Genomic DNA, 22893 nt, shown 5'->3' on the forward strand with positions numbered 1-22893 from the left:
AGCAGAGAACACAGAAGTGCAATTGGTTTGCCGTGGCCAAAATCTCATGTTAGTCTATGAAACTAGGTTTAATTTTAGCCTACTTCTTACATGCCAATCGTTACTATAGTGAGGATTTTTAAACACCTTACATGGTACTACACTTTGAAAAACAGATTCCAACACACAAGTTTTACTGACATTAACTTTATTCTTAACACTCAGTCTCTGCTGATGAAACCACTATTTTGGCAACAAAACTGTAACATGCTCCAGTAAAAATTGATCTGGATGAAAAACTTAACTTACATGCTCAAATTAATAAAATAAAATAATAATAATGATAATAATAACCTTGGCATAGCTATCATTGATGTGTGTAATACAACAGTACCAAATCTCTACTCAATTGAGTTTTAAGGCACTTTGTTTGGGGAGGGGGGGTTCTAACAAAATAACTCTCTCTGGTCTAAATTCTCTTTCCATTACATTATACCGTCTCCTCTTGTTAGTCTCACAGATAATAAAGTTTTTCCGAAAGGGTTAAATTTGGCTCTCTGTGGATACTTTGCCCTACGAGGAAAGCCAGTTTATGGGCATACTGGCACGGAGCAGGTACCCGAATGACTCCCTGCAGAGAAAGGAAGAAAACAGCACATCAGCATCATTGTTAAGGTAATAGCCATATTCTGGGACACAACAAATACTCAACCTTGAAGCCTTTGGATCAGGAAGGAATTTTTAGGATACACTTTCAAGAGTGGTTGAAAAGGCCTATGACTTTAGGAATGAATGGAATTTCACCCCCTTGGACTTTTTAAGCAGAAAAAAATGGAATAGAAATTCGACAGGAGCAGATCCAGCAAGAAGATACCATCTAGATACACTAAATTGATATATATATATATATATATACACACACACATATATATATATATATATATATATATATATATATATATATATATATATATATATATATATACATACATACATACATACACACACACACACACACACATACATACATACATACATACATACATATATATATATATTAGATTTTTACAACCCCTGGTAAGCCCCAATTATGGGAGGAAGCTAACTGCTTCCATCATCTGTCCTTCGGCTCGTCACAAGAGTCCATCATGACAGAAACCCAATATTTTTACTGTTGCCTTTGTTATATTTGTGTTTTTTTATTTGTGCTGATAAATAAATAAAGGGAATAAATAAATAAATAAAGGGAATAAATAAATAAATAAAGGGAATAAATAAATAAATAAATAAAGTCTCCCTTTATTTATTTATCAGCACAAATAAAAAAACATTCATATATTCATATATATATATATATATATATATATATATATATTCATATATTCATATATATATATATATATATTCATATATTTATATATATATATATATATATATATATATATATATATATATATATATATATATATATATATATATATATATATATATATGTCTCTAGTTGTTCGGGTTTTCTCCCGTGTAGAATTGGAGATGTCTTGGCGACGTTTCGACGAAGTCTCATTCGTCATCTTCAGGCGGCTTCAGACTACTTCAGGTTTGGTGTTTCCAGGAGTAGACTACTCCTGGAAACACCAAACCTGAAGTAGTCTGAAGCCGCCTGAAGATGACGAATGAGACTTCGTCGAAACGTCGCCAAGACATCTCCAATTCTACGCGGGAGAAAACCCGAACAACTAGAGACCTACATACTAACACCCACGAAAACCTCAGAAAACATATATATATATGAAATATAAAATACCCCCCCCCCCCCGGTGTGGGGGATTAGGAGAAAACTTAAGATTTCCCAAAGAGGTATCCCTGTGATTCATCACATTCAAACCCAGAAAAACTGATGTGAGACTCCAGGTAATAAAATTTTTAAAAAAATCTGCGGATGGGTTGGGGATCATCAAAAACTCCTTTTGAACTTGATAGGGGAAGTGTTGGTATATACATTCCTGAGCTGCACAGCGTAACAATATCCAAATGCTTGTGGGTCCTGTTACATTTTTGTATTATTTTATTGACTCAGTCCAACTTGAAGACATTTAGGGAATTTTCTGAGGCTAAAACCACTACTGTATTCACTTTTTCTCCCCATTCCTATTAATTCAGGTAGATAAAACCCATTCCTTATCCAGGTTCAATATTCAGCTTTTGGGCAACGAGATAGAACTGGAATAAGATATAGGAAGTTTCTTCCCTTGAATGTTGAGGTTAGTAAGAAGCCTACAGCTCAATTGGTGTCAGTCTAAGTAATCATAGAAGGTTACTTAGGGCAAGTTACTACTTACCGGCCAATTGTAGTACATATGACACAGCTTATATGTCAGCCTCTGCATGTAGTCAGGCTTTAGTGCACTGCTGTCATAGATTACGTTGTAATGGGTGGGTGCAACTGTGCCGCTTTTCACCGACTGACTGACAATGAAGAAATCGTACCTAGGGGAGAACCAGATCAAAGCTGTCTTGAGATATGTTCAAGCTTGGAGAACTTCCATCTTCTTGGAAGTCACAGATCCCTTCCAGTGATGGTCTCGGATCAGCCTACTCTGCGCTTGGAACAGGTCCCTTCAATGGCTAATGGGAAGTTCTTGGGTAGATTTTAAGATAAAAGACTTCTTATTATTTTAAATTGTTCAGGTGACATGTGTCAACATTTGTCGCTTGGTGGCTACATTTCTTGACCATCACTGGGCTTAACTTCTCTAAGGAGTTGACCCTGTTTCTTTCTGCATCCTGGATCTCACAAGGAACTATGAAACAAACAAACAAAAACCCAAACCCCACCCTACTTTCTTCTCCTTTTGCTTGCTCTTATCTCACACCAAAAAGGTTAGCTTTCACTGAAATCTGGTGTAGAGGAGTACTGTGAAGGCTTGAAGAAGATATTCAACTGTTGGAGAACATCAACCTAACCCCGGAAGGAAGGAGAAAGAAACTCAAGGCTGCCCTATCTTGATGCTCTTTGGTATAAGTACGAGGAGAAAGAATCAAAATTGTTTTGAAATAAGACCTAGTCAGGTTTGAAGAATGGAAAATAGGCAATTTAGAGCCCTTCTTTCCTCAATGAATAAGAGTTGGGAGGGACCTTGGTGATCTTCTAGTCCAACCCTCTGCTGAAACAGGAGACCCTATACCCATTTCAGACAAATGGCTGTCCAGCCTCTTAAAAACCTCCAGATGGGCAATCACAACCTCTGGAGGTTCCACTGATTAATTGTTCTCACTGATAGGGAATTTCTCCTTAGTTCTAAGTTGCTTTTCTCCTTCATAAGTTTTCATCCATTGTTTCTTGTTCTGCCTTCTGGTGCTTTGGAGAAGAGTTTGACCCCCTCTTTTTTGTGGCAGCCTCTTTGAGATTGGAAAAAAAACCCAAGAATAAAAATCTCCCAACTTCCTGTTTTTAAGAACCTGTATATTTTCCCCTTGAGCTAATAGTTGACTTACCATTCTGGTCTAGTAACCTCTAAGTCAATAACTGTGCCAGGTGGTGGATTCTGTAGTTTTCCTTCAATTTCAGCAAAGAATCTGCTGTTCACACGCTTCTTCACCACGATCACTGTGAGTTTGGGGCTTCAGAAGATTGCATAGGGTGGATTAGTTTGCTTAAAGTACTCAACATTTCTCAAGAGACAGAGAGAAATTAAACGTGACTTCCCTCCTTTTAACCAATCATACTCTGCTGTTCTCAGAAAATTAAAATGTGCACCTGTTCAAAGGCAACCTGTGTATAAAATTGCCCTTGCAAACAAGCCAAAAGTGATATACAGACTCACAAATACACTAAATTGGTGTCAGCAACTTTTGTAGCCAAGGATTTATATGCAGATTATTTTTTAAAATGTGATCTCTTTAGTATTTTTTTAAAATTATTATTGCTACTTCTTTGGCTGTCCTTAAAAGTAAAGGTTCTCCTCGCACATACGTGGTAGTTGTTTCCGACTCTAGGAAGCAGTGCTTATCTCCGTTTTAAAGCTGAAGAGAAGCACTGTCGGAAGACATCTCCGTGATCATGTGGCCGGTATGACTAAATGCCAAAGGCCCACGGAACACTGTTACCTTCCCACCAAAAGTGGTCCCTATTTTTCTACTTGCATTTTCTACGTGCTTTCGAACTGCTAGGATGGCAGAAGCTGGGACAAGTAATGGGAGCTCACTCTTGTTACACAGCGCTAGGAATTCGAACCACTAAACTGCCGATCTTTCTGATTAACAAGCTCAGCGTCTTAGCCACTGTGTCCCCCTAATGTTTGGCTGTCCTTAATGTTGCCCAAAGTCATTTCTAGGTGAGCAACTCAGTAAATTGAATAAAGGTAAAACTTGAGACGGCTGCTTCATTCACAGAACCTGTGATACTATACAATAATACAATAGCAGAGTTGGAAGGGACCTTTGAGGTCTTCTAGTCCAACCCCCTGCCTAGACAGGAAACCCTATACCACTTCAGACAAACGGCTATCCAACATCTTCTTAAAGACTTCTAGTGTTGGGGCATTCACAACTTCTGGAGGCAAGCTGTTCCACTGATAAACTGTTCTGTCAGGAAATTTCTCCACAGTTTTAAGTTGCTTCTCTCCTTGATTAGTTTCCACCCATTGTTTCTTGTTCTACCCTCAGGTGCCTTGGAGAATAGTTTGACTCCCTCTTCTTTGGGGCAGCCCGTGAAGACTGCTATCATGTCTCCCTTGGTCCTTCTCTTCACTAGACTAGCCATGCCCGGTTCCTGCAACCGCTCTTCATATGTTTTATAGTCTCCAGCCCCCTAATCATCTTTGTTGCTCTTCTCTGCACGCTGTTTTACATCGTGGTGACCAAAACTGGATGCCGTATTCCAAGTGTGGCCTTACCAAGGCATTATAAAGTGGTGTTAACTCTTCAGGTGATCTTGATTCTATCCCTGTTTATGCAGCCTAGAACTGTGTTGGCTTTTTTGACAGCTGCTGCACACAGCTGGCTCCTATTTAAGTGGTTGTCCACTAGGACTCCAAGATCCCTCTCACAGTTACTACTGTTGAGCAAGGTACCACCTATGCTGTACCTGTGCATTTCGTTTTTTCTTGCCTAAATGTAGAACCTTCCTTCGTTCACCCTTGAATTTCATTTTGTTAGATAGATGTGATGCACTGCCTTATATACCTGCTCTTCCCCCAAATCGCCTTTATTCTAGAAATCCTTTTGCTTCAACCTGCCATACAGGTTTACAAAGTGCCTTACGGGGTCGAAGCAAACTGCCCTTTGGGGTATGGCGGCCTACTCAACCAAAGCCCTTTTTCTCCCAACCAACTTACCGGTAGTCAGCCCCAACTGTTTTCAAGCACTCCAAAAATTGTGGGATTTCATAGCTCACCAAGGTTTTTAACTGACCGTCACCAACACCGTCGCGATACACAATGATACGAGTAGGCATGTGTTCATTGTAGGAGTACCATGTCCTGAGTGCCGCTAAGGAAAGATGGGGCAGCAATTTAGAAGAATTAAACTGGATCTCCTACCCAAAGGAAGAGCTCAGCCTTAACCCTGCCCTAGTCATCAAAGAAGCTACTTTCTTTTCAGATTATCACGTTTCAAATGTCGTGGTTTTTTTTTAGTAAAACTCTCAAGCGTTGACACTTTGTCGCAGCTATTTTACCTTGTAGGCACACTTTGAGTCCATCCACAATTTCTTGCCCACGATCCTGAAGCACACAGCGTGAATACCATCTGCCAAGAGAAGGCAAAAAGGCTCAGATTCCCCAGAGACTTCCTGCCCTGCTGCCAATAACAACACAGGAAGTCCCTGACTTGCAACCAAAATTGGGACCTGAATTTTGAGCAGAGGTGGCGCAATGGTTAGAGTGCAGTACTGCAGCCACTTCAGTTGACTGTTAGCTGCAGTTCGGCGGTTCAAATCTCACCGGCTCAAGGTTGACTCAGCCTTCCATCCTTCCAAGGTGGGTAAAATGAGGACCCAGACTGTGAGGGCAATATGCTGACTCTGTAAACCGTTTAGAGAGGGCTGAAAGCCCTATGAAGTGGTATATAAGTCTAACTGCTATTGCGGCCGTAAGGTGAAGCACTTATGTGACTGGACTTGACTTTACAGTGGTTATTGAGCAAATAATGTGGTTAAGTCAGGATCATCTAGACATAAGTCCAATACGCCATAGTCTCCTTGGCACGGAATGGGACAACTTGCACGCAGCCAAATCGCCCTGGGACAATTTAACAATTCAATTTAATTATTTAAAATTAAAAAAAAAAGTTTTAAATTTGTCATTCATGTTTCATTCTGTCCCTTCTTTTGCATTCTTTAATGATTCTACTCTATTCCACCATTTTCCTGATATTGTCCCACAGCGAATTGTCACAGACCCTCCTGTTGTTCCCCTGAAATCAGCCAAAACTGCCGTGAATCACAGTCATGTGACCACAGGATGCTGCAACCGGTCATAAATGTGAACCAGTGCCCAAAATAGGGCCATGTGATAGTAGGGCAGGAAGGAGGACAGTTTGCAATAGCCGGAAGGGCTTTGTAGGTTGCCAAGCGCCCTGTCTGAGGCCGTTTTAACTCCGAATGGCCGTTAAATGATAAGTGGTAACTTGGAAGACTGCCTGAAACAGCAAAACAATCCCTGAATGGCAACAGAGCCACTTGTGTGAAACACGTCTATGTTTTCCTAAAAGATTTGTAGATCTTGAAAATGTCTTAACAATCCTACCGGGTCATTCCATGATTCAAACTCGCAACAAATGCCGCCACTGATCGCCGTCCAGCTGAAATGTCATGGTAACAGTCAATTCCCACAATCATGAGTTGTTTCATCTGGAATATTGGAGAATTATTGTCGTTAGAGAGCCGGTTTGGCCTAGTGGTTAAGGCACCAGGTTAGAAAGTCCTGCCTTGGGCATGAATGCCAGCTGGGTGACTTTGGGCTGATCACCAGGAGTCTGGGAGTTCCAGTCCCACCGCAGTTACGAAAGCCAGCTGGGTGACTTTGGGCCACCACCACCCCTCTCAGCCCCACCCACCTCACAGCATTGTTGTGGTGGGGAAAATAGAAGTTGGGACAGTCTATTCACCATCTTGAGTTACTTGCAAAAATAAAGGCGGGGCATTAATTGATCCATAAATTAAGCAGAGATTGTCAATGAACTGGGGCAAAACACAAGACTTCTCCCAAACAAACTAAGCTATGTTTTAACTCTCATGTGGGTTTTTTACAGGGCTGCTAAGCTAAACACTCCTGGAAGGTCAGAAAGAAAAAAAGAAAGCTACTTACTGGGATTTCAACGCTCCAGAGTTCTCCCCCCATTTTACAGTTCATCTGTAAGGCGATTTTGGTGGCTATCGCCATGACAGTTTGGGGCTTGCTCAAGGTGCGGGCCAGGACACACTGGCTGGGTGTGGGACAATCAGTACACAAGTATCTCTTGATTGCATCATATTTGTCTTTACGGTTACTGGACAGGAGGCAGACCACCTTGAAGAAGGACAGACAGTCAGGGCATCCACCCAGGTTTTAGAACCTCAAGAGGTTGTTCTGTAGCTCAGGGGTCCCCAACCTTTTGGACCTCAGGGACCACTAAATTCATAATTTTAAATCCTGCAGACCACTAATATCATCTGCCTAATGATCGGCTGGGTGAACATGGCTAAGTGGTCATGTGACTGGGTGTGGCCAACTTCATGTCACTCACGTCGAGGGGCACCTCTCACTGGCCTCTCCCCTCCCTGCCCGGGCTCCTTAGGGCTCCAACAGGAAGCAGTTGCTGGAGCTAAGCAGCCACCACGAGAAAGAGTTAGCACAACAGCTCAGTTCAAATTGGATCTGACCGAGAAGGAGGCTCAGCAGAAGTACCTCACTGAGGACTAGGAACATAGGCTTTCCAAGCAGAGGGAAGACCTGTGCGAGTGCAAGGCCAGGTGCCACCACCTGGAGGCTCAGCGGGTTGAGATAGTCAGCCAGTTCCAGGCCATGATGCAATCCCACTGGAACAAGGTCCTCCGACTCTTTACCACCAGCAATGTTTCCCTCCACCTTTGCCCAAAGCCCCCCACCAGGAGGCTGAAACAGACCCCAAGTCGGAATTTCTGCCCCCCTCCGACCTGCACAAAAAGACCTCAAAGGGAGAGATTCTCTGCAGCAACACAAGCGTTCATTGCATGTATCCATCCCAAGGGCCGTAGTTTGATGACTCCTGATTTAGTGCAATATAAAAAATGGAAATAATTTTTCTGTGGACCACCGAAATTTTCTCACAGACCAGCAGTGGTCCACGGACCACCAGTTGGTGACTGCTGGTATAGCACATTGGGAATCGCATCCTAGGCTACATTAGCAGATCTACCCTGGAGAAGCCAGCATGGCCTTTTGCTTTATACACAGGGATGTTAAAGCCAAGTAAATCTGGGGTGCTCTCAATGACCTGTGCAGTCCTATATTTCCATACTTCCAAGGACACCCAAAGGCCATGGAGATGGTCCAGTTAGAGAACGTTAGCCCATTAGCATTTAAGTAAAGAACGAAGTCCTGGTTTCTGTGGGTTTCCTTTTTATAATCCTTCTAGAGGACTTGCCCCCTACTCCATTTCCCAATCACCTTCACATGTGCCCTCTTTGAAACTTACAGATCGTATTTAATTCTGATTGTGAGATATCAACCGATCAGAAAAATGGGATCTGGTAGGGTTGCTTCCCTGTTTATTCCTAGAGACAAAGCTCCAGAGGGTTGTTAACTACTTGCCCCGAAGGTTTAAGCCAGAGCAAAGTCGTGGTTCCCTGCATCCTGTATTTAATCAGGGATCAGACAAACCATGGTGCCATTCCGGTCCATGGGATCACATTGGCCATACCATCTGAGTATCGGAGGTGATCTTCTGCTTCAAGGTTCTCAGGTAAGCCTCTGTTCTGTCGTCGACTTCAACCCTACGAAGAAAGACAATCTCCTTTTACCACTAACTGTACAAATGGATATTTCTCAACCTGGATAACTTGAAGAGGTGAGGGCTGGCAGGGGAATTCTGGGAGCTGAAGTCCACAAACCTTAAAGGTTGTCCAGGTTGAGAAACACTGGTAGAAATACTGTCCTTGGTGCCAACTGATGCAGACAGGTAAATCCTCAACTTCTGACCTCAACTGGGACTGGAACATCTTGTCATTCAGTGATGGGGTCATTTAAGTGAGGAGACATGCCCCGTTTTACAACGTTGTCGTGGTTTAATGACCATTGCTGTGGTCACTAAATGAATCCAGCTCCCCCCCTCCCTTGGTTGCAAAGCTTTCAAATGGTGCTCAGGTGACCCTGGGACACTGCAGCCATAAGTACTTGCCAGCTGCCAAGCATCTGAATTTAGACCGTGATTGCGGGGATGCTGCAACAGTTATAAGTGCAAAGACTGGTTGGAAGATGTTCTTTGAATACAACTGTAACTTCAAATGGTCATTAAAGGAATGGTTGTAGGTTGAGGACCGTTTGTGTGTGTTTATGTGTGTGTGTGCCTATGCCATCCATCCATCCACCTACCTTTTTCTCTTTCTTTCTCTCTCTCTCTTTCACTTTGTTATCTGCTTACCTGGCTGTTCTAGACAATGTTACAAACCTCACCTTCAAAACACTGCATTCCTTTTCGAGAACTACCATATTTTTTGGAGTATAAGATGCAACCCCCCCACCCCAAAAGAGCTTGGAAATGTTGGTGCATCTAATACACCGAATACAGCCATTTTTGGCCTCCCGAAGCCCCACCCACTCATCCCATTTTTGTGAAAATTGGGCAAAAAACGGGGATGTTTTTGCCTTCCCCCACCCCTCAGAAACACTCTGCAGGCTTCAGCAGGACTGGAGGAAGGGAAAAATGCCCCCGTTTTGGTGAAACGGGGGACCGGGGAGGACAAAAACTTATTTTTCTTACTTACCTCTTTGGAACCTTGGTGCGTCTTATAGTCCGAAAAATACGGTGGCTTCAGCTGGGAATTCCCAGAGAGGAAACTGAGTCGTGGTTTAAATTGGCAACTTTAAATTCAGAAGCTCCGCCACCTCTGCTTCTGGCAAAGAACCCGCGACTTGAGGGTACTTACATGATGGCCTTGTTCATTCTTATGCCCATTGCGGGTGTGACTTTGAAAAGATTTTGGACCAGAATATTAGCCGCGTCATAATTCCGGCGGGTGTAGATTAGCAGCCAGTTGTCCAGGGGTTTTACACTGGTGAGGGGAGCACCCCTCGTTTCCCTGGACCAGTCTGCAAGGTGCGGGTTGTAGTCAAACTGAAAGGAAGCATTCGGAGTTCAGCACCTGACGAATCGGACAAGTCTCTCTCTTCTCTTCTTTTTCTTTAATGTCAAATTTAACCTGCCCATATTTTTTTCTCGGGGATGGAGGTGATTTTTTCCCCCAGAAAATTTTTATTTTTTTATTCTCTTACATACCATTTTAAGTATACATTCATATAATTATTTTTCTTCTATACATTTATCATTCTTATACATTTATTATTCCATTTTATAGGTTATAATATATATATACGGTTTGGGTTGCTTTGTTTACCATCCCTTCCTCCTGTTGTAACACCACCTTATTTTCCCTTTCTTTTCTCCCTCCCTCCCTCCTCTACTTTCCTCCTTCCTCCTCTCTTTTCCCTTCCTTCTTCCCTTACTTTTCTCCTACTCCTACTCTTCCTCTTCCTACCCTCTCTCCTTCTCTTCCTTCCACCATCCTCTCCTTACCTCTTTCTTCCTTCCCCTTCCTTCTTCCCTTACCTTCCCCTACTCCTACGCTTCCTCTTCCCCTACCTACCCTCTCTCCTTCTCTTCCTCTCCCTTGGGATGGGGGTGATTTTGACCCACTTGAAGAAGGAAAAGTTGCTTACCGCCTTCCCTCCCTGGCGAATTTTTTCGGATTGGACCACTCGCCCCGAAAAGGAAAGCAGCTTAGATTCAAAGCTTAGCCCCCAATCACGTAGCTCTTTCTGAACATTGTCATCTCTGCAAAAATAAAAACAGAGCTGGTAGAACAGGGGTGTCCAATGTGGGCAGCCTGTGGAATTCAACTCTCAGAATTGAAGTCCACAAATCTTAAAAGTTGCCCACTTTTTTTTTGAGGGGGTGATGGTGATAGGAAGGGTGGGGAGATTCCAGCAACCTACTTATTTATGTAATTGATAAGCCGTCCAACTTCACGCATTCTTTGTTCTGGCGCAAGCCTTGTGTGAACAGACAGATCTTTCATTACGTTAAAATCGCTTCGCATCTTATTAGTCAGGCCTACAAAGAGGAAAAAGGACAACGCCGGGGGGGGGGGGGAGAGACCATACAATAAAATCAGTAAAGACCAGCACTTGGACCCAACTCACTTATTATCCCCCAAAACGAATTAATCTAAAAGTTAAAACTCCTCCCTTCTTATAATTGTTGAGGCACCAGTAGCCAGAGATTATAAGGATCATTTTCGCTAGGTAATTCTCATAGGTAAAAAGAAACTGCCTCCTTTCCAAATCGGAACGTGAGCCATAGAATTACAGGGCTGGAAGGGGCCCTAGAGGTCCTCTAGTCCAACCCCCTGCCCACTTTATACCATCCCGGACCTTGTTCAATCTTTTCCTGAACACCCCAACCCCCAGCAATGAAGCACCACAACTGGTGGTGCCATTCCATTGATTAAACGCCCACTCTTGGGAGAAGAAAGGCTATTTTTGAATGATCAGACCTGTGAGATAGCAGAGTTCAGGGATGAGTATCACTGGTCCTGCCAAGGCACCGGAAGGGCCTCTCGTCCTCTTTGGCTGGCTAATCAAAACAGGTTGACTCAAATCGGTGATGTCTTGGGTGTATTGCTGTTTTAAAAAGCAGACACATTGTTAGAGTCCCGACACGCAGAATAAGGAAAGAAGAAAGTCTTAAAAACTACATAGGACAGAAGCAGCTTCGTGAGACGGGAAAGCAATTTTTGTTAATTGGAAAGAAAAACTGCTTTGGGAAAGTCGACTCTGCGTTTCGCCCATAACCAATTGATCAGGGTCCTTCTTTCCCTTTCTAGGATCCCTTTGCCATTGGGTCACATTTGAAAATTATTATTATTATTTTGGGGGGAGAAGGGAAGAGCAACTAGTTTTAAAAGGACTATTTCGTGGCTGGAGGCTTATCCTTGCAATGAAATTTCAAGAATTGTACAGGCAACGGGTAATCGAACAAAGAGGCTTGCAGACCCATTGAACGTATCAAATGCCCCGCAGGCGGTTTCGAATTTTAAGTATCCATGTGCTGATCAATGCCTTTTACTGATCAAAATCTAGCCTTAGCATTACATTATGGATCTTGCAGACTTAGGGATGGGGGTGGGTGGGGTGAAGACAACAACCCAGAACCAACCAAGGTCCTTTTCATCCCCTCCCCAAAAGCTCAGCCACTCCATACCATCTTGTAGTAGTCTACAAAGCTGATCTCGCTTCCGTCTGCTTTTTTGAAGGAATTTTTAGGATTTGATTCCCAATCAATATCGTCTACCCGGTACGTTTTGTTGTTATACCTGGGCAAAGGTGGGAAGGTTTCATTAATTTAAATCACCTTAAATCTTAATCTTAATTTCTTGACAACTCTGCTTTACAGGGTTGGGGGATCATCATTTGTGATCTTCTCAACCAGCTTGTGAGGAGCCTTGTAACTGTTCTGACCGAGGCTTCCCAAGAGTCTGAAGCAAACTCCTGGTCCTGACAAAAACCCCTTTTATTAATTGACTGTGAATTCTGCTCATTCACATCTAGCAAAGTCTTTCCAGGGAGGATTTACAGTCACAGACTTTATCTGGCTTGGAGAGCTGCCAGGCCAATATCTGCAAAACTTGGCAAGGAGCCTCGGAGAGTCACGAACCAATGAAGCGAACTAATGATATCCTGCAAACTCCACTGCCCTTTCACTCATTTTATTTCCTCTGGGAGGGGCCATTCATTGTCCACCTGTGGCCTTTCTCCCAAGTCGACTCCTGTTCTTTAGCTGTTCCCTTCGTCTGTCAACTCTGCATGTGCACACTGGGAACAGGCTCCAGCTGTTCCTCTGCCTCACTGATGTTTGACTCTTAAGGCAGCTGATAACTGTTGGACTGCCCTGGCCCCCTCTCTGCCTCTGACACAGAGCCCATCAGAGCCTTCCCCAGACTCCAGGACTGGCCCATCTTCCTCCCCAACCTCCTCACTGTCCGAATCTGCTGCTAGCTCTCCTGGCCGGCTACAACAGTCAACGGGGGAAGCTGGGCTTTCTTAAAGACCGTGTGATTCGCTTAACAACTGCAGTGGCTGCCTGAAACCTAATGATCACCTTACATAGCAGTGGAACTGTTGATTCCCCAACCCCAACCCCCAATTGTGATCGTAAATCAGGGACTAACTGGGAAAGCAAAAGATTTTGAACTCCACCATTAAAATCAAAATGAGTTGAATTTACCGGGTAAGGACAATCACACCGATGAGTTCCTTTGTGCAAAGTTCTCGAAACCGCTGTTCTCCGACTTGATCGTACAAGGTGTACATAAAATCCAGGACGGTCTCGCTTCGGAGAACTTTGTGACTCACATCTGTGCAAAGCATGATGCTGGTCTCATACTGCAGAATGGAAGTGGTGAAGCCAGGCCAAATCATCAGCCTATCAAGACAAATAAATAAATAAATTCACAATAAGTTCACTCTCGACATCCGCCTGCTCTTTTAAACCGAGTTTCATATCGCAAACAAGTTCTGCAAAGGCAACCACCTGCAACTCCAATACAGAAACCCGTTTTATGTGGACGGTTTTAAACCCAGGTCGACGGATCAGGCTGATCCCCTTAAAATTGATTATTTCAAGTCACACTAAGCAAAATCATCTTCTCGGGTTTGCAATCCCAGACCTTTAAATATGAAAATGCTGCAGACACCAGCATAAACATCTAAGGCAGAACTAAATGCTAATCTTTGCTAGGAGAGGCAGAATGTATCTAGAAGCTTTCAAAAGCTTCCTCTAGCTAAAAGCTTACCTCCTCTAGACCGATTAGATCCCACAGATTAGGCCTCCTCTGAATTCCATCCGCCGGCCAGTGTCGACTGGCGACTACCCGGAGGAGAGCCTTCTCTGTGGCCGCTCCGACCCTCTGGAACGAACTCCCCGTGGAGATTCGAACCCTCACCACCCTCCAGACCTTCCGCAAAGCCCTTAAAACCTGGCTATTCCGACAGGCCTGGGGCTAAAAAGCTTCTACCCCCTTTTCGAATGGTATGACTGTTGTGTGTTTTAAATTATGTATTGTTACGTGTTGTTTTAATTTTTGTCTGTATCCCCCTCCCTTGGTTGAGTTGTGAGCCGCCCTGTGTCCCCTTCGGGGGAAAAGGGCGGCATATAAATAAAATAAACATTCAACATTCAACATTCAAAAGAAACACTGGATTGATTTTGATCCCAGTTGTGGTCATAAAGACATTTCCAGTTTTGTTACCTGTGCTTAGGAATGTTGATTGGGTCACTTGGGTTGTAGTAATTTCGCCCAATCTGCTGTAAATTCATTATTTTCAACAATCTGAAAAAGAGCAGAAATGGAAAAGTAAGGTTATCCACAGGGACCTTAGCAAGGGGGGAAAAGTTTGATTTTGGGCACTGGATGATGGTTTTATTTTCTTCTCTTCTCCCACAAGGCTTTTCTTAAGAAATCGTTGTAATTACAATTTCTGACTTCTTGAACAATGAGACACAATAATTCACCTGCCTGGGAGAGAAATCATACCATTTCAGCTAAGCGACCTGTTCCAGGTGATTGATCAACAAACTCCATGCCCATCACAAAGACCCTCCAATTAATCAGGATGCTGAACGAGAGCAGCAGTAGAGAAAATGGGTCAAAAGTAGAAAAGCTTGTCTGGACCAATTGAGCTCTTCCCTCCCCCTCATAAAACGACCGTTGACTTACCTGAACAGTTCTTCTATGTGCACTGCGGGAGAATCCAAACATGGATTAACTTTGTCCATTAGCCTAGAGACTGAGTTATGAAATTGTTGACCACGCCTCCTCTGACTGGAAGAGTTCAGTTTTGTACGAAGGCTCAGCCGATCCAAAAGATGGAAATATGATAGAGGACCTGGATGTAAAGATCAATGAAGTCGTGGAATGAAGTCTAAGTGTGTCCCGAGAGCCCCTGGACCAGCCAGTGCCAAGGGTGGGGTTGGATTCTCCTGCAGCGCACATAGAAGGACCGTTCAGGTAAGTCAACGGTCGTTCTCCTGTGCCCTGCTTGGAGAATCCAAGCATGGGACATGCTAAAGCAATGAAGACTAAGGGCGGGAGCTAGGCTGGTCCAGGGTCCTGGAGGTTGGAAGAACCCTTTTTAAAACCCGCTGCCCAAATGATGCCTCGGCAGAGGCAAATACGTCCAGTTTATAATGTTTGACAAAGGGCAACGGGGATGACCAGGTCGCCACCCTGCAAATGTCCTCAATAGAGGCTTGCATCGCCTAAGCCGCCGATGTGGCCGCACTCTGGATGGAATGTGGAGTAATGCGTTTGGGAACTGGTCTAGATTGACTCTCATAGGCCAGAGAGATGCACGCCTTCAGCCAGCGACCGATTGTGTTGGAAGACGCTTTCTGGCCCATAGACGCTGGCTGAAAGGACACAAATAAAGCTTCCGATTTCCTGAAGGAAGCTGTCCGTTTTACATAACGACAGAGAGTCCTGCGAACTTCCAGATGATGCTATTGTCTTTCCTCCGGATGCGGAGGGTATGGACAGAAGTCAGGAAGGATAGGTTCCTGCGTCCGATGGAACCAAGTGTTGATCTTGGGGACGAATGCTGGATCCAGTCGGAGGACAACTCTGTCCGGATGAAATATACAGATCCTGGGGTACCGACAACACGGCCAGCTCCGACACCCTCCTAGCAGATGTAATAGCTACAAGAAAAACTGTCTTAAGGGTCTAAGGCTTATGGTACGAATGGGCTCAAACAGTGTTTTAGGGAGAGCCTGGAGTCAAATCCCAGGTGGGATAGCGATGGACTACGAGTGGCTTGAGGTTGGTTGCCCCCTGGAGGAAGGTTCGCACCCGTGGGTGGAGAGTTAGGGAGCAACCTTGACCATCATTGAGCACTGTTGCCAGGGCAGAGATTTGGCGTTTGAGTGCTGGGTGTGAGACCCTTGTCCATGCCCATCTGCAGAAATTTAAGTACCTGAGGTACTGAAGCCGAGGTGGGCTCTATGTTGGAACTGGTGCACCACCTGCAGAAGGCGAGCCAAGTGGCATCATGCATGGCTGATGGGCGTCTAGCTGCTTGAATCGTCCTTATGACTTTGTCTGAAAAATGTTGATGGACTAGGATATCCCTTTCAAGTCCCACATGGCAAGTTGCATCCACTGGGGGTTCGGATGGATGAGAGCCCCCGTCATCCGGTATCCGTCACGGTCGAGATACAGACAGATTGACGAGGTCTGCATACCAGGGGCACATTGGCCACATTGGTGCGATCAGAAGGACCTCCGCTCTCTCCGCCAGTAGTTTCTGAATCACCTACGGAATGATCGGTATGGGCGGGTAGGCGTAGAGGCCTGGTGGCCAAGGGCAGTGAAGGGCAGCGATGGCTTCTGGCCCTGGTTCCTGGAACCTGGCAAAGAATCTCGGTAGGTGAGTGTTGTTGGACTGAGCAACTAAGTCCACCACGGGGTGGCCGAACCGGTGAGATAGGTCCTGAAACAGTGCCAGGTGCAGGTGCCATTCTGCGTTGTCCAGTGTGGCCCTGCTCAGCCAGTCCGATCGAATGTTCGTGGAGCCCAAAATGTGCTCCGCATGGATCGATAGCGTGTGAGCCTCTGCCCACAGATGGCGTCTCTCTGCTTCCAGCATTAGTGCCCTCGATCGAATGCCCCCCCTGCCGATTTACATGGGCTTTGGTGGCTACATTGTGTGTGAGGACTAATACGTGTTGAGCCCTCACCAAGTCTCGAAATTCAATTAGGGCTAGATGAACTGCGCGTAGCTCTAACCAATTTATGCTGTTCCGCAGTCCAAACAAATCTGGAAACCAACCCTGGGCCTCTGCTATGTTAGAAGCAGGCCCAGGTAAGAAAGGGGGTGAGGGCCTCCCTACCGATAGGGCTGGTGATGACCTGCTAGCAGGCACAAATGGAGAAGCCCGGGGTGGGTGGTGGGCCTTTTGCTTCTGCTTAAAAGCCCTGTCCACAGCCGTGGATGAGGACCCTACACGGGGCCTACTACTGGCGTTCCTAGTAGTAGTAGCCCTTCCTGCCTTAGTGCCAACCCCAGCAGCATCTGGCTGTACTAGGGGAGAGGACCCAGCCCCAGCGTTGCTGGTATTAGCATGGCTTTCCATTATCTCAATCTAATCTCACAGTTATCTTCACTCACAGTGAAGTGACTTCACCGGGAACTTTGGCGGCTTTGGGGGAGGATGGGGGCCCCATGGACACGGGAGTGGGCCGGAGCATTACGGTCCTAACCGGGAGGGGCAGATATGGCGGGGACTTTAGGGCTAGCCATTACCGGGGAAGGAGGGTTCGCTATGTTAGAGATCCCTCCTTCCGGCCCTATTAGTCCCACTCCAAGGCCAGATGGCGCGAGTAGTCAGGGCCCTGGTCTCAGGCTGCTGTTGCTAAATGCCAGGTCTGTGGTTCACAAGGCTCCCATCGTCCGGGACTTAATTTTAGACAAGCGGGCAGATCTGGCATGTATTACTGAAACCTGGCTGGGCCCGGAGGGAGGAGTCCCCCTCACCGAGATGTGCCCAGAGGGTTTTCAGGTGCTTCATCAGCCACGACCCCAGGTAAGGGGTGGGGGAGTGGCCATTGTTATCTGAAGGTCTCTAGTTCCTCGTAGGACCCCTGCTCCGGAGCTTGTCGGGTGTGAGTCCTTGCTGGTGAAGTTGGACCCTAGGGGTCAAGTGGGCTTGCTGTTAACGTACCTGCCTCCCAACAGCGTTGCAGCAGCTCTCCCCTCGCTCCTCGAGTCAGTAGCCGAGCTGGCGGTTGAGTTCCCCAGGCTTATGGTGCTGGGGGATTTTAACCTGCCTTCGCTCGGCGAGCACTCTGATGGAGCGCAGGAGTTCATGGCCTCCATGACAGCCATGGGCTTGACCCAAGTAATTCGGGATCCGACCCACTCAGCGGGTCACACGCTTGACCTCGTATTTCTCTCGGAGCAGTGGAGTTGTGATCTTGGTTTGAGGGGTATTGAGACCTTGCCCCTGTCATGGTCGGACCACTGCCTACTGAGGCTTGACTTTCGGAGGCCAATCCCCCACTGTAGGGAGGAGGAACCGATTAGGTGGTTCCACCCCAGGCGTCTTATGGACCCTTTGGGCTTTCAGACGGCACTTGGTGTTATACCTGATACTCTCGTCCACAGTCCGGTTGGGGCCTTAGTCGCTGCTTGGAACTCGGCGGCGGCAGAGGCTCTTAACCGGATTGCGCCTTTACGGCCTCTCCGAGGCAGTGGATCCAGGAGGGCTCCTTGGTTTACTGAGGAACTCCGGGAGATGAAGCGCCAAAAGAGACGCCTAGAGCGCCTCTGGAGATCCAGTAAGTCCGAGTCAGACGAGCACTGTTAAAATCTTGCATCAGAGCCTACCTTCTGGCAATTCGGACTTCAAAAAAATACATACATTGCTGCTCTGATTGCACCCGCTGAGTCGCGCCCAGCCGCCTTGTTCAGTATAACCCGCTCCCTCCTTAAGGGGAGGGATGCGGGCAATCCTTTACAAGGTAGGGCTGAGGAGTTTGTCCAATTTCTTGCAAATAAAGTTGCTCGGCTTCGGGCAAACCTGGACTCCAATTGCGCAGAGCCAGCCGAGGTACCGGTCTTGAACGGCATCTTTGGATTGATTTTCAGTCTGTTACTCCTGAGGAAGTGGACAAGGCCATTGGAGCAGTGAGTGCCTCCACATGTGTACTGGACCCGTGTCCCTCTTGGCTGGTCGCAAACAGCAGGGAGGTGACACGGGGCTGGATCCAGGCGATAGTGACCGCCTCTCTTCGAGAGGGGTCCTTTCCCCCCCTCTAAAGGTGGCGGTGGTGAGACCCTTACTGAAGAAGCCGTCCTTGGATCCAGCCGTTTTAAATAACTACCGTCCAGTCTCCAACCTCTCCTTTGTTGGGAAGGTTGTTGAGAAAGTGGTGGCCTGGGCTTCCGGGGGAGTGGCCTGCCGTCGCCGGTGGCTCAACGGAGCTGCCCTCAGAGTTCTGGTCTGTATATCTAAAAGATCTATAGATATCTCTCCTTTCAGGCAAGAAAGGAGCAGGGAGGAACTCAGTCGTTAGAACCCTCTTTGTAGTTCACAGCTTTTTGTTTTTCGCTGTGAACGGAGAAGAGGTTCAACAATAGCTGAGGTTTTTTTTTTTACTCCAGCCAGATCTTCTCAGCTGTTTTTTTTCAGCTCAAGGCAGGTTGCCCCCCCCCTCAGGACAAAACTAAGCTATTTAAAATCAATCCGAGCAGCGACCATTCCTGAGAACCCTTTTTTTTATTATTATTCAAAATGCCAGCTTCAATTTTATAAAAAACTCCTTTGTCTAACTGCTTTTCAAAATGGCGATTTTAAGCTTCCGCATTTGATATATGATATATTTAACCAGCCTTGTTTTCTTGAAGACTTCTTTTTACGAACTGCTAAAAGTTTACTGAAAGTATCTTATCCTAAATCAAGGTGAGCAGAGAATTTGTTTGTTTCCTTTTTATAATGGCTCCGAAGTCAAAGCAATCTAAACGTTTTTTTAACAATACATCCCAAGCAATTGCTATAAAGCCGCAGCTCATGCCTTCTACGCCCTCTACTGGAGATTTGTTAACGAAAGAATTTCTTTTTGAAACCCTTAAAGAATTTAGGGAGGAAATGAAGCAACTTATTTCGGACTTATGTGACAAACTTGATGCCAAGATTGCTCAAACAAAGGAGGATATGATCGGGGTTATAACCGTAATGACAGATTATATTGCTGGAATGGAGGATAAACTTGAGATTTTGGAAGAAGCTAATTCTAACCTGACATCTAAAATTGAAATGTTACAACAGGAAGTTGAAAACGCACAAAAACAACTTGTTATGACAAATTATAAGAAGACTGCGTTTGCAATAAGAGTTAGGGGATTGCGTGAAAACGAACAGGAGAATTTGAAACAGACCTTTTTTGAAGCTTTTAGTCGTTCGGTGGGAAGTCCGGGACTTAACTTTGATTGGCAGATCCAAAAAATTTACCGCCATAATTCGTGCGTAGCAAAACAGAGACAGCTTCCGAGAGATATAATTATATATTTTGCTACAAGAGAATCCAGAAATGCGATAATACAAGAGTTTTATAATAACAGGCTGCGAATTGATGGACAGGACTTGATTGTTTTCAAAGAAATACCACCTCAAATGTTAAGAACCAGGAGAGACTATGCTTTTCTAACTAAAGAACTCAGAAATTCTCAAATACAGTATAGATGGGAGGTGCCATTTGGTATTACAGTTACATTTGATGACCAAAAACATCGCCTCAACTGTTTGGGAAGCCCGAGATTTTTATTACAAGATCCTGAAGGCGGGACTTCCTGAATCACCCGGACTTGGAGAAAGACAAGGAGAAGTAGAAGAGAAACAACAAAACACACAGCTACAAGGCGGGAGGTATCGCTTTCCCCCTCCGGAAGGGCAGAAGAGCAGAGAACAAGGATTTAGTTATGCTTCCAAAACATCCGCTTAATTTTTAACTTGAATAATACTTTGTGATTTCTGTCTTGTATAAAATGGTATAGCTGCATACTGATGAAGAGACATTAAGGCTGAAAGAAGTGATGTTGAATTCCTCGGAAAATATATTGTATGGGACTTAAAAAAGACTTGATGGATAACTTTGAATTTTTATTTAAATTGTTTATGATTTATTTTCTAGGGTGAGGAGGGCGGAGATCGTGATGTTTTTGGATTGTGGTTTAGGATGAATGGAGTTGGGAAGTGTGGGGTAGATGGGAGGGTAGTGAAGGTTCAATTAGAGCTTATTTTGAGCCAGAAAGTAAGCTGATTTTTGTATAAACTGTTATTTGAATATAATGTCTGGAAGGATATACCCAAAGAGTCCGCAGGAAGGCGGAGCAAATATGAGAGGAGAACGGATGAAAATAAAACATACATATGGACATGGGTAGAGGCAGGATGAGAGGAGTTGGAAAAGGAAACCAAGAGAAGCATTTGAATGTTTAAATTGCTTTATAGAGAAGGAGGTAAAAGGGATAAATTAAAGGTTTAGATATTTAGATAAAGAGACAAGGCCCCTAGCTAGAGAATTTCATTTGATTAACTTACTTGGTTTCAACATAGTTTGAAATCCTGCAAGTAATAAATTAACTGAAATTAGGAATGATGTACATTGTTTAAGTTTTAATAATGATGGGAAGCTGAGCCCAATGTAGAGAGTTTATTGATTTTTCCCGTTTTTCTTTTTTTTTCCGTGTGTTTTTTTTATTCCTTTTTTTTTCCTTTATCTTTTATTTTTTAATTTCTAATCTATTTGGTTTTAATATACTCCAGACTGTGCTTGATAGAGAGTTATGCTGGGTATGGGACCTGGGAAGTCGGAAGGGGATTAGGGAGGGGGGTTTACGGGGGGAGGGGGGGTGGAAATATAGTTTCAATTTTCAGAACAATAAGAACACACTTGTATACTGTTGCTCTTTTTTCTTTTTTTCTCTTTTCCTTTTATTTTCCTTTTTTTTTTCATTTTTTTTTTAATTTTAGTGTAAAATATAAATTGAATAGATTAATGAATGGTAGAAATACACCAAAGTGAGGAGTAGAGGGAAAGAAGAGGGAGAAGTAAAGAGGGAGTGAGAGGGGAATGTAAGGAGGATGAGATGGAGGGAAGGGGAGAAAGGAATGTCTGAGGGGGAAGGGAAGTAGAAGAGGGGAATGTTGGAGGGGAGAAATGAAAGTTGGAGGGGGAGAAGAAAGGGTGTATGGAGGATAGAAGTGCTATGTTGGTTTTCCATGGTGGAAGATGAGTTGTGTTTAGTGCTTTTTTTTAAATGCACAGTATATAAGTGATTGTATAAATGAAAATGAAAATGAAATAAAACAGTTTTCAACAGAAAGTGGTGGCCTCTCAGCTCCGGCAGTCCTTGGAGGAAACCTATTATCTAGACTCCTTTCAATCTGGTTTCAGGCCTGGCTACAGCATGGAAACTGCTTTGGTCGCACTGACCGATGATCTCTGGAGAGCCAGACACGGGGGCCATGCCTCTGTCCTAGTGCTCCTTGACCTCTCAGCGGCCTTCGATACCATTGACCATGGTATCCTTCTGCGGCGGTTGCGAGAAGTGGGGGTGGGAGACACCATTCTTCGGTGGTTCTCCTCCTACCTCTCGGACAGGTCGCAGTCGGTGTTGGTTGGAGGGCAGAGGTCGACCCCTAGGCCCCTTAATTATGGGGTGCCGCAGGGGTCGGTCCTGTCCCCCCTCCTGTTTAACATCTACATGAAGCCACTGGGTGAGATCATCCACGGGATAAAATACCACCAGTATGCGGACGATACTCAGTTGTATCTGTCTGCCCCGTGCCAGCTCAGTGAAGCGGTTGACGTGATGTGTCAGTGCCTGGAGGATGTTAAGGTCTGGATGGGGGTAAACAAACTGGCTCTCAATCCTGACAAGACCGAGTGGCTTGTGTTTTTCCCTCCAAAAAATTGGCCATGTATTCCAACTCTCAGGCTGGGGGGTGAAATTATATGCCCCTCAGACAGCGTTCGCAATTTGGGAGTCCTCCTGGATCCACAGCTGACTTTAGATCACCATTTGTCGGCTGTGACCAGGGGGGCATTTGCCCAGGTCCACCTGGTGCACCAATTGCGTCCCTACCTGAACCGGGAGGCTCTCACAACAGTCACTCACG

At 45.0% G+C, this 22893-nt stretch overlaps 1 protein-coding gene across 1 annotated transcript in view; it reads right to left on the bottom strand.

The window, feature by feature from the left end:
- Nucleotides 1–493: 493 nt before the first annotated feature.
- Nucleotides 494–22893, bottom strand: part of LOC116516811 (piwi-like protein 1) — a 28296-nt gene continuing 5896 nt past the window's right edge. The window contains exons 7-21 of the mRNA XM_032229437.1: nt 14465–14545; nt 13441–13638; nt 12418–12529; nt 11711–11837; nt 11151–11268; nt 10875–10989; nt 10085–10272; nt 8860–8932; nt 7287–7487; nt 6726–6829; nt 5657–5727; nt 5316–5469; nt 3475–3600; nt 2319–2466; nt 494–610 (exon numbers count right to left, since the gene is read on the bottom strand). Of these exons, the coding sequence (XP_032085328.1) occupies nt 494–610; nt 2319–2466; nt 3475–3600; nt 5316–5469; nt 5657–5727; nt 6726–6829; nt 7287–7487; nt 8860–8932; nt 10085–10272; nt 10875–10989; nt 11151–11268; nt 11711–11837; nt 12418–12529; nt 13441–13638; nt 14465–14545 (1933 nt within the window). The remainder of the gene's footprint in view (nt 611–2318; nt 2467–3474; nt 3601–5315; nt 5470–5656; nt 5728–6725; nt 6830–7286; nt 7488–8859; nt 8933–10084; nt 10273–10874; nt 10990–11150; nt 11269–11710; nt 11838–12417; nt 12530–13440; nt 13639–14464; nt 14546–22893) is intronic.

This window comes from Thamnophis elegans, chromosome 13, assembly GCF_009769535.1.
Source record: "Thamnophis elegans isolate rThaEle1 chromosome 13, rThaEle1.pri, whole genome shotgun sequence".
Lineage (NCBI taxonomy): Eukaryota > Metazoa > Chordata > Lepidosauria > Squamata > Colubridae > Thamnophis > Thamnophis elegans.